A 12,569-nucleotide genomic window follows, 5' to 3' on the forward strand; every position below is an offset into this window, starting at 1 on the left:
GAGCCTGTTTTGTTTTGTTTTTTTTCTGACCAAGACCTTTAGTCTGAGAGTTGATCTCTAAGGATACAATTGGTCATCTCAGCATTTTATTCTCACTATATAACACACTACAGAACAAAATTAACCTCTGCTAAGGGAACACAACAGGAATTTCATTCATCTGCACACTTGAAAAAGATTTCTGTGAGGGGGAATCATGCCTCAGTCATTTTCCAGAATTCCCCAGGGGGTAAATATGAGTGTATTTTAGGAAGAAGTAATTTAGATAATTGGCTGCAGTCTCTCTCTCCAACTTTCTCTCTCCACACTGCCTTTCACAATCCTCCACTACAAGTCAGTCTTCTTGCCTTCTGACCCTACTAAGGCTGGTCACACTTCCCTCAGCTGGAATGACCCCAACACAGGGGCATGCACATACTTATCTTCACTTATCTAAACCCTCCCTCTTCTTCTAGTCAAACCCTTCAAGAAAGTCTTCCCTCTCCTTCACAATCAATCACCAAGTCCTGTCAATTCTGCCTTCCAAGCAGGGGTAGATTATCCAACAGGCAAGGTAAGCACGTTGCTTACCTTGCTTACTAGATCATCTGTAGTGAACAATTTCCCATGTGTTTCACCACTTCTTTCATCATCCATCCCTGTCAGGGACTGTAAATTTGGAAAGAGGCTTTGATAGTATAGGAAGGTGCTGTGGGGTTGGGAGACAGATGCCAGCCACACCCAGAAGCAGAATCTTTGATGTGGTAAGCACTGTGGTTACCTTGCCTATTGGATAATCCCTCCCTGTTCCCAAATACTGCCAGAATCTACCCAGTGCTCTTCATTTTCCACTTTAACTCAATTGTTTCTGACATTTAGGATTCTCAGCTGGTATAGACCCTTCCCTGCCCTCCCCCATGCTCTTCTCAATCTTCTTTCTGGGTCTTTGCCCAGGCTGTTCACCTTGATGGACAGGTCTCAATTTAAACAGAATCCCTTACAGAAATGGAGTCCCTAAGTCAGGTTAGAGCTCTCTTTTATCAACTCCTGTTGAACCCTATGTTTCCTCTATCATGAACACTTAACCAGGTTTGTAGTCTCTTGTTTAATTATCTGTCTTCCCTACTCAACCATAAGCTTGATGAGGACAGGGTCACATTTGTCTTGCTTGCTGCTGTAACTGCAGAGTCCAGCATAGCCCCTGACACAATGTAGATACTCAGCAAATATTTAATGAATAAATGCAGGAATCACTGTGTCAATTCAGAGGAATTCTCCTTCCTCTCAATATCTAAAGCACATTCTACCTGGATTGAGGAATGTCTGGCCATACAGTTGTACCCACCATCTGAGATAAGCGCCCTCTATGACCTTCAGGAAATGAGATCTAGGAGGGAAGAAGTGACCCTTAAAAAGAACTTGGAACATCTTTTCCTTGAAAAGTGGAAGGAATCAAGAATAGTTACAGAGGTATTTTAGAAGGATAAAAGTAGCTACCATCTCAGAAAGAGACAAAAGTCTTCTGTTATGAATGAAAGGAAAAGGTGTCTTAGTCATTTAGTACTGCTGTAACAGAAATATCACAAGTGGATGGCTTTAACAAAGAGAAATTAATTCTCTCACACTCTAGTAGGCTACAAATCCAAATTCAGGGCATCAGCTCCAGGGAAGGCTTTTTCTCTCTGTCAGCTTTGGAGGAAGTTCCTTGTCATCAATCTTCCCTTGGCCAAGGAGCTTCTCAGAGCAGGGACCCCGGGTCCAAAAGACAAACCGTGCTCCCAGTGCTGCTTTCTTGGTGGAATGAGGTCCCCCTGTCTCTCTGCTCACTTCTCTCTTTTATATCTCAAGAGATTGCCTTAAGACACAATCCAATCTTGTAAATTGAGTCCTGCCTCATTAACACAACTGTCACCCATCCTCCCTCATTAACATCTAGAGCCAGAATTTACAACATATAGGAAAACCACACAATACGGGGAATCATGACTCAGCCAAATTGATACACACATTTTGGGGGGACATAATTCAATTCATGACAGAAGGTGTGCATGAAAAAGGTGTTTAGTGATGGCAAGTCTGCATTTCTTAACCAGCTCTTATTGAAGTTGCTAACTTCCTAAGTGTTCTAATGAGTTCTCCATCCGGACCTTTAATAATAATGGCGATGCCCATGTCTCCAGGACATCTAAGGGAAGGAGACTGAACTCAATGACCTCCCAAGAGTTTCTGACCTTTAAGATTCTATAAACAAACTCATTCCAAGCTGGAATCCGGGGAACCCACATTTTGGTTCTATCTTTACACAGAAGTTCTTTCTCAGTCTAGGAGATCAGACAATCTTTACCTTTTACCCACTCTCTTTCTCTAACAGCATTAATGCTTCTACAGTCAGGCCTACAGCCTCCAGACTCCAGCCATCACATCCCCATGGACCACCAGCATCAAAATAATCTATCAAGCAACTTCTGACAACGGTGGGGACTGGGCCTGAGGCAGCACAGACCTTCGAGCCTGGCTAGTTTGGGGTGACATCCTAGCTCTTCTACTTCTAGCCATGCTACTTTGGGCCTGTGACTGTATTTCTTTGAGTCTCAGTTTCTACATCTTGAAAATGGTGATGATGATCTACCTTTCAAGATTATTGTATCAAATGAGATATGCAAGTAAATGAAATCCTTGGCAAGGTGTCTGACACAGAGTAAACATGCAATGAATGTCAGTATTATCGTAATTATAGATTTCCAGCTTTAAAAGTTCTGTAGGATGATGATTCTAAGCTGAAAATACTGAAGAAATGGAGAGGTGTGTTTGGAATTTGCTTTGAAATAATGAGGGGAAGAGTATAGATGAAACAAAATTAGCCATGTTTTGAAAACGGTGGAAGGTGGGTGATGAATACATTGGATGTGTTATCATATCTTTTATATATGTTTGAAATTTTTCACGATAAAAAGTTTAAAGATGTATAAGTATTGGGGGAGAGAAATGTTGTAAAAATATAAATACCTATAATTTATTTAGGCTGCATTGGTGGTTCAATGATAGAATTCTAGCCTTCCATGCTGGAGACCAGGGTTCTATTCCCGGCCAACGCACCTCGTGTATGGCCAGCACCCATCTGTCAGTGGAGGCCTGTGTGTAGCTATGATGCTGAACAGGTTTCAGTGGAGCTTCCAGATTAAGATGGAATAGGAAGAAAGGCCTGGCAATCTACTTCTGAAAACCAGCCAATGAAAAACCCTATGGATCACAATAGTCCAATTTGCAGCCAGTCATGGGATGGCACAGGACCAGGCAGCATTTCACGGGGTCTCCATGAATTGGGTGTCAATGCAACAGCAACTAACAACAACAACAATATGATTCATTTTAAGTTAAAATTTGGCCTAGGTGATTGACACAGGAGAAATGATATGAAGGGGAAAAAAAAAACCATAAAGCCAATGTCCCTTTATTAGCTTTTCAAACAGAAATGACTCAGGTGAGGGGAAGGGAGCAGGGCCACTTGGGTACAGTTCTCTGCCTTCTTTTTGGGGAGTTGAACACATCCTGCTTGGGTTGCATTTTTAAGTAGACAAGCCCTAGGTGGTAGAACCCAGCTCTGAGTACCCCCAGAGGCCCCGCTGAAGCAGGCTGAAGACCAGGAACGTTCCTGTGTTAGGGAAAGCGAACAAAACATTCAGGGACAATGGGTACCACCAGCTCTCCTCAAATCCAGCTCTTTCTAAACCCTGGCCTTGGAGTATTACTTGAGGCTGCCTTGGGAAGATAATTCAGCTCTGTCTGAGGCTATCCTTATAGAATTTTCACACCAGATAAGTGGGTCCTCTCAAGAGTACAGGTAGCATGTTAGATGATGCTTGAGGGGAATGTTCGTTTGGGTCCGAGAGCTTTTGAGAGGTTCTGACAATACCAGTTACAGCACATCCCCACATCGTCTCTTCTTCCACATCTTCCCACTGAGAGAAGTCGGAAACTGAAAAAAATTCTCACATTTCACCTTTAATTAACCAACCTACTCCAAGCCTCTCTATCTGAGAGAGAAGATAGTTCAACAAGCTTTGTTTTCAACAAATGCCTTAAAGTTCTCAAACTCTGCCTGGATATGGAGAATAGACAAAAGTACTTACTCTTCTTGAAGAATGAATTCACTATTTTCTGGAGAAAACTGCCCGGTCACAGGATGCCTAAATGCTGTGGTCTGCTGGTTATGGCTAAAGAGAAAGAGAGAGATGGTAAATGGGAAAACATGTGAATGGATGGGATTACAGACACAACAACAGGCCACTAATGTTTGGGGACCCTGGTCATCAAAGATTCCTCTAGGGTGAGAAAGTAGGGCCTCTTTTCTGAGATGTATTTAATCTGTGGAAACTCAGCTACATCTAAAAACCAAGATCTTCCAGCTCAAGTACCAAAGCCCACCATAAGAGGCAGGGATTTTAAGTCTAGGGAAGTCTTGGCTCCAAAAGAACACTCCATCTTAGATAGATACTTACTTCAACAGACTAAGACGCTGACCATAAAATTACTTTAAGAGGGCACGAGCTAAAACAAGAATGAAGGAAAGCAGAAGGCACTGTCAACAGCTTCCAAAAACCGTGAACCAAGGAAGGAATTCTAAGAATTAGCCACCCACCTAGAAAATTCTATCTTCTTAAAATTTTTCTCCCTACTACAAATGTCTTCACTTCAATGATGGGATATAAATGTATGGGCATGTCTCTGCAACATGACCTGCACAATTTCAACACTGGAGTTTCTATCACCCTTTTGAAGTTAGGAGGGATCAGCTTCCACACCAAGCTGACAGACACAACCAAAGTGTGTAGGTGTTTTGTGTATTGACAAAGGCTGCCTGGTTCTTTGAAAAGAAGGAAGAACTAGCTCTCCATTCTAGAGGCCACTGGAGGGCTGTCTCTAGAGGTTGCTGGTTTGCTCTACAAATAAACTAACTTAGCTTCCTTCTTTTTAAAATAATAGGTGTTATTTAAAATTTTACTTTTTATGATCACAAAATTAATACATGGTCATTTTAGAAATTTAGAAAATACAGAAAGAAAAAAAGTCACCTGTGATCTCACCAACTGGAGATATAACTGGATTACTTTCTCATTCTAAGCGTTCCTTTCCTTCCATTGCTAAAAAACTTGTGATTATACTGTATATAATATCTGTATCTTCTCTTTTCACTGCCTATTAACATAGGAATTCCCTATGTCATTAAGATTTCAACATCTGAAATAGTTGAAGAACAGTCTTATCATATGGATATAAAATCTTTTTTTCATATAACCATTCAAAAGATGTTTACTGGGTACCTGTGCTCTGGGCACTGCTTTAGATGCTACGGTCACAGTCCAAACCCCTTGTGTCGAGTAGATTCTAACCCACAACGACCCTATAGGATAGAGCAGAATTGCCCCACAGGGTTTCCAAGGAGTGGCTGGTGGATTCAAACTCTTAACCACTATACCACCAAAGCTCCAGGGATACAGTAGTGATCAAAAAAGTCCTAATCCTTGCCACATAAATCAGAGACTACATCAGCCTGAGACCAGAAGAACTAGATGGTGCCCAACTACAACCGCGACTGCCCTGACAGGGAACACAACAGAGAACCCCTGAGGGAGCAGGAGAGCAGTGGGACAAACCTCAAATTCTCATAAAAAGACCAGACTGAATGGTCTGGCTGAGATTAGAAGGACCCTGGAGGTCATGGTCCCCAGACCTTCTGTTAGCCCAAGACAGGAGCCATTCCCAAAGCCAACTCTTCAGACAGGGATTGGACTGGACTATTAGTATTTTTATGCTGTGTAACAAATTACTACAAACTTAACAGCTTAAAACATCTTTCTTATCTCACAGTTTCTGTGGGTGATAAATTCAGGCACAACTTAACTGGGTCCTTTACTCAGGTCTCATAAGTCTGCTATCAAGATGTTGGCCTTGCTGACTGAGACTAGAAGGACCCCAGTGTTCATGGTCCTCAGACCTTCTGTTAGCCCAGGATAGGAACCATTCCCAAAGCCAAGTCTTCAGACAGGGATTGGACTGGACTCCAAGATAGAAAATGATACTGGTGAGGAGTCAGCTTCTTGGATCAAATAGACACTTGAGACTATGTGGGCAGCTCCTGTCTGGAGGGAAGATAAGAAGGTAGAGGAGGACAGAAGCTGGCTGAATGGACATGGAAATAGAGGGTGGAGAGAAGGAGTGTGTTGTCTCATTAGGGGGAGAGCAACTAGGAGTGTATAGCAAGGTTATATAAATTTTTGTATGAGAGACTGACTTGATTTGTAAACTTTCACTTAAAGCACAATAAAAATTTTAAAAATCCAAAGTTCTAATCCTTATGATTTTGTTATTGTTGTTAGTTGCTGTCGAGTAGATTCTGACTGATAGTGACCCTATGTGCGCAGAGAACCAATCTATAGGGTTTCCAAGGCATAATCTTTTTTTGAAGCAGATCACCAGGCCTGTCTTCTGAGAAGCCTCTGAGTGGGTTCAAACTTTTTGGGTAGTAGTCGAGCACTTAGCTGTTTGTACCACCAAGCCATCTTATAGAAAAGTTTACATTCCTCTAGTGCTGGACATTTTAGATGTCTTCCCTCCCCACTATTAAGATCAATACATTTTTGAGAATAGGCTTTTTCTGCAATTCAAATTATTTTCTTGTGTTAAAGTCCCAGAGGTAAAATTACTGAATCAAAGGCTATGGACATTTTTAAAGGCTCCTAATTCAGAAGAAGCAAGGAGGCGAGACTACATCTTACATATTTTGGACAAGTTGTCAGGAGGAATCAGTCCCTGGAGAAGGACATCATGCTTGGTAAAGCAGAGGGTCAGAAAAAAAGAGTAAGACCCTCAATAAGATGGATTGACACAGTGGCTGCAACAATAAGCTTAAGCATAACGATGATTCTGAGGGTGGCACAGGACTGGGCAGTGTTTCGTTCTACTGTACACAGGGTGTCTATGAGTCAGAACTGACTTGATGGCACCTAACAACAATTCAGATGGTTAAAATATGTTCTCTGTCAAGAGTCAATAGATTATCTCAGTTTGGCAGTGTTAAGATATTAGCTCCATCTCCAAGTTGAGCAATGAGCCTCCCTACAGTTTATTAAGTCTAAATCAGCATAACAGAAAGGTTACAACAATAAGTCTTTAGGCCTACAAAAGTTAAACTTACTGTACCCCTCCAGCAGTTAGAGCATCCTTCGTTCTGTGTCTGGGATAAGCTGGGTACTGAAGGTTCAAACAGCCTGAACACCAACAAGTCAAATGTGAAGCTGCCAAAGCCTAATGCCCAGGCTGCTCCCTGGGCCCTCCACCTGTGCACCACCCCTGCCACCCTCTCACCCCAACCAACCACAGGCAGCCTCTGAATTCCCAGCTCCTGCTCCCAGGTAAGCCTTTAGAATCCTATGACCTCATCTAGTTGGCAGCAGCCTGGTCTTCCCAAAAAAGGCAGAGTTAAGGCATGAACATCTAGACAAAGGGGGAAGCAGGCCCCTTAACATAGAAATCCTTGTACCATGTTCAAGGGTTAGGCTTTATTTACGCCCAGATTCTTCTAGAAAGTCATCTCCACTCACCAGGAAATTTGAAAACATGAACTCTAATCTAAGCCTTCTCTCTAGGCCTGCCTCATTCCCACCTGGAAAAAAAAAAATCCCTGTTCTTAATGGACACAAACACTAAAGCAAAAACAGCACTATCCACTGTTACCTCTAAAGTGCTTTACAGTCTACAAAACATTTTCTTACACATTTCATCTATTAGCACCCTCAACCCCCATTCTAGGAGGGAGGAAATTGGGCTCAAGAAGTTAAGTGACTTGCTCAAGATAACTTGGTCAAAAAATGATAAGACCAGAACATGAATCCAGGTCTTCAATTTCTAAATTCTGTGCTCTTTGCATCGTAACCTGCTGTCCCCTTCCCTTAGGAGTCTGTGGGTCTGGCAGCATCCCGGCCACAATCGGGAAGTCCTAAAGATGGGAATCAGAAAAACAGTACCATCCCGGTGCTACCCCCTCTCGCCTGTCCCCCTTCTTGGCCGGAGGACAAAGTTCTGAATGACAATGCCTACATGACACTCACCTAGACCACTAACTGCCTTTGGTCCTGCCTGTCACTGGGTCAGCTCGGCAGATCTCTGGTAGATGAAGGCAAAGAGTGGATCTCCTATATGCCTGGAGGAGAATTCAACAGGCACTTTATATATACTGCACAATCTTAATAGCAACTCCTTTTCCCTCCACTCTCAACTTGCACCAGCTTCCATCAATCCAGAGTCTCAGGTAAATGAATACTGAGCTAGAAGGTGTTGACAGTAAGATAAATTTTGCATTCTAAAATTAGAAAGCAGATACTTTTAAAAAGTGGACAAAAAAATATCTGAATTTGATTAGACCTAGTGGCAATCCTGGTGGTGCAGTGGTTAAGAGCTCAGCGGCTAACCAAAAGGTTGACAGTTCCAAGCCACCAGCCACTCCTTGGAAACCCTGCGGGGCAGTTCTACTCTGTCCTATAGGGTCGCTATGAGTCGGAATCAACCTGACGGCAACAAGCACGGGTAGGGGCAACCTTGCTTCCCTAATATGGATGCTGCACTATTTGCAAAAAAGGAGTTGCAGGCCACAACAGCATCATCACCATCTCCTGCATTTACAGGAAGTTTTAATTGTGGTCACACTCATCATCTTATTTGACCCTCCCAACTATATTTTTATCCCCGTTAAAGATACGGAGATTGAAGCTCTGGGTTATGGGGTACTATTGGAATACTGTTTAAACAATAAATGGCTTATACACTGAAAAAAAAGAGATGAACTAGAGTAATGTCTCCTGAATACTGAGGTCTTAAAATTCAATCATTTCTGATCAAACACAGCTTGCTAATGGCAGAGTTTCAGAGTCAGCACTCTTTGAGCAAAGGAGTATGAGCTAGGTCCTTGGGCTAATTCATTCAGTCTTCCCAAATACCTAGCAGGTTAGGCTATGTGTCATCATACCAGGCTACAGGTGAGGAAAGTGAGGCCCAGAAAGGGTGAACGATTTGCCCACAACCACAGTCAACTCCTGTGTTCCCTTCACACAACCACCCTTCTGATCTCTTTTCACTGCTCCAGGCTTGCCCTCATCAAGCAAACACTGGATCCATTTGGAGACTGCAAAGTCCTTTAGCTTTACTTGTTGTCCTCCATGCCTCAGCCTCCAGAAAGAGCTCCAGCCAGCTCCATTTCCTGGTTCTAAAACTATAAAGAATCCCAGGTTCTACCATCCTGTCTCAAGAAACATTTAGCAGGCACAAACACATCCCCCGAAATACCTGTTCTTAAACCTGAATTGCCACCTCGCTCCCTGGAGGTACAGAGGTGGCCCGGCTGGGAGCCAGGTGGCTCCCATACAAGGCTCTCCTCCACTCAAGGGCTTCTGCTTCTCTTCAGTCTACCGAGAAAGTAATTTCGTCAATGAGGTAAAACACAACTCAGCCTTTATTTTCAATTCAGATCCTGCTCTTCCTCCCAGGAGCTATCCCTCAAAAAAACAAGTGGCAATCAATCTCACCTGGGAGAGCACCAGGGCGCAGAGAGACCATGGCTGAGAAGAATGCCCCCATGAAGGCGAGCCAGAGGTAACCATCCCCATAAACAAGCAAGTCCTCACAAGCCCCAGACCAGAAGGACTAGGCTTAGGCCCTAAAGATGTCCAACAGCAAACACAAAAGACTTGGAAAAGAGAACAAAGTGAAGACCAGGGGGAATTGAGACTGATACAGACACAATATAAGAAAGAAAGAACCCATCTACAACCACAGACAGAGCTGGTCAAAATGTAAATGGATACTACTGTTTCTTTCTTGAAACTTTTTTTGCAAGATTAATTTTCTATTTATGTAGATTTTGGCTATAATGTCAGCGGCAACTCTGGCTGGTTAAATGTAAGGGTTTCAAATACTTAACAATCTATTTTTTTTTTTTTGGCATGGTAAGAAGCCTTAGAATTATATCAATGATGCTCAACGCTGGAGGTCACAGCACCCTGATAAATCTAGGATTCTGACATGGGTGCTCTAAGAATGTGACAAATCTCCATTGGCACTGGTCTTACCTGGCCCATGCTATAAAGAAGATTAGAAACAGCTTAAAAAGTAAGGCAAGTGTCCGGCTTAAAAGCCTGAGGAGGGCTTCCAAGAAGACTCTCTTCCCATTGGTATGCTCAATGGTATTTGCTATTCTGGACCTTCTGGCTCCTCAATGTCATCCCAGAATTAGTCTAAAAAAGTTGCCCAGCAGGCCTAAAGCCACATTCGGCACTGACTCCAGGCTTATTAAGGCACTTACTATCTTTGTTCTAAATCCCAGCGTCTCAAGAAAACCAAGGATTCTGCGTAACCTAATAATGCTCCTATGGAGGTCCCATAACTGGCAACTGAAACAACTCCAAGGACACAAGACGTTGCCTCTTCTTCTGTTTTCTCATTTGGGCAGCAGAGTCAAGGGGAAGCAATCAAGAATTGGTACAGCATTTCCACATTCTCTCAACATTTCTTAATCTCATTATGATTTTTGCTTTTGTTCTGAGTGTGTGTGCGTGGTCAATATATACGCAACAAAACATTTGCCATTTCAACAATTTTTACATGTACAATTCAGTGACGTTATTCACTTTTATCTGTTGTCCAAACATCCAAATATCTCCTTCTGTTTTTTTTGTACTTTTCAAGTATCTTCTGTTTTATTTTACAAAATTGCTAATTTAGTTTGGAGTGTCACCACTGTTGCTCTGGTGTTTGCTAAGGGGGCTAAGAATCTTATTGAAATGGTCTTTCAAGCTTGCACTATTTTGAAACTGTCAAGATTTACAATAACTTGGTACACAAAGGGCATTACTCTGACAGGCCCCTCTTCCAGAAACATGGGAACTGGGCCCTGATGAGACAACATATGTTCCCATCCTCTCTCTGCAAGTAGAAACTAACAACACGGCACTAGCCAGCTTCATTCAACATCCACCCTGAGCAACAAGTCAGCCCAGAACACTGGGGTCAGAAGATCTGAGTTCAAACCAAAGCAAGCCACTTCATCTCCCTAAAGTTCAGTTTTTTTCATTTGAATTGGACAATCATATGGTCTACTAATCCAGAAATGACAAATTGAAGAGGAATGGTATCGTATTCATTGTCAAAAATATATATTTCAAGATCTATTCTGAAGTACAATGCTGTCAGTGAAAATATCCATATGTCTACAAGGAAGACCAGTTAATATGACTATTATTCAAATTCACACATCAACCACTAATGCCAAAGATGAAGAATTGAAGATTTTTACCAACTTCTACAGTCTGAAACTGATCCAACATGCAATCAAGGTACACTGGTAATTACTGATGATTGGAATGCGAAAGTTGGAAACAAAGAAGAACTGGTAGTTGGAAAACATGGCCTTGGTGACAGAAATGATGTTGTAGATTGCATGACAGAATTTTGCAAGATCAACAACTTCTTCATTGCAAATACCTTTTTCCAACAACATAATCGGTGGCTATACATGTGGACCTTGCTGGATGGAATACACAGGAATCAAATCAACTACATCTGTGGAGAGAGAGGACAGAGAAGCTCAATATCATCAGCCAGAACAATGCCAGGTGCTGACTGCAGAACGACCATCAATCACTCATATGCAAGTTCAAGTTGAAGCTGAAGAAAATTCAAATAAGTCCACAAGAGCCAAAACACAGCCTTGAAGTATATCACACCTGAATTTAGAGGCCATCTCAAGAACAAATTTGATGCATTGAACACTAATGACCGAAGACCAGATGAGTTGTGGAATGACATCAAGGACACCACACATGAAGAAAACAAAAGGTCATTAAAAAGATAGCAAAGATGAAAACATTCTGCATCCCACTTTGAAATGTGGCGTCTGGGGTCTTAAATGCTAACAAGCGACCATCTAAGATGCATCAATTGGTCTCAACCCACCTGGAGCAAAGGAGAATGAAGAACACCAAGGTCACACGACAACTAAGAGCCCAAGAGACAGAAAGGGCCACATGAACCAGAGACCTACATCATCCTGAGACCAGAAGAACTAGTTGGTGCCCGGCCACAATTGATGACTGCCCTGACAGGGAGCACAACAGAGAACCCCTGAGGGAGCAGGAGATCAGTGGGATGCAGACCCCAAATTCTCATAAAAAGACCATACTTAATGGTCTGACTGAGACTAGAGGAATCCCGGCGGCCATGCTCCCCAGACCTTCTGTTGGCACAGGACAGGAACCATCTCCGAAGACAACTCATCAGACATGAAAGGGACTGGACAGTGGGTGGGAGAGAGATGCTGATGAAGAGTGAGCTAATTATATCAGGTGGACACTTGAGACTGTATTGGCATCTCCTGTCTGGAGGGGGGATGGGAGGATAGAGAGAGTGGGAAGCTGACAAAATTGTCACGAAAGGAGAGACTGGAAGGGCTGACTCATTAGGGGGAGGGCAAGTGGGAGTACGGAGTAAGATGTATGTAAACTTATATGTGACTGACTTGATTTGTAAACGTTCACTTGAAG

At 42.6% G+C, this 12,569-nt stretch overlaps 1 protein-coding gene across 7 annotated transcripts in view; it reads right to left on the reverse strand.

Annotated features, from left to right (window-relative positions):
- Positions 1–12,569, reverse strand: part of PLEKHA7 (pleckstrin homology domain containing A7) — a 236,738-nt gene that overhangs the window by 85,798 nt on the left and 138,371 nt on the right. For 5 of the 7 annotated variants that reach the window (XM_049890554.1, XM_049890555.1, XM_049890552.1 and 2 more), the window contains one exon: positions 4,110–4,193. In XM_049890554.1, the coding sequence (XP_049746511.1) occupies positions 4,110–4,193 (84 nt within the window). Of the gene's footprint in view, positions 1–4,109; positions 4,194–8,087; positions 8,203–12,569 lie in introns of those variants that run through there. The other 2 variants (XM_049890559.1, XM_049890558.1) reach the window with 2 other exon arrangements.

This window comes from Elephas maximus, chromosome 7 (assembly GCF_024166365.1).
Source record: "Elephas maximus indicus isolate mEleMax1 chromosome 7, mEleMax1 primary haplotype, whole genome shotgun sequence".
NCBI lineage: Eukaryota > Metazoa > Chordata > Mammalia > Proboscidea > Elephantidae > Elephas > Elephas maximus.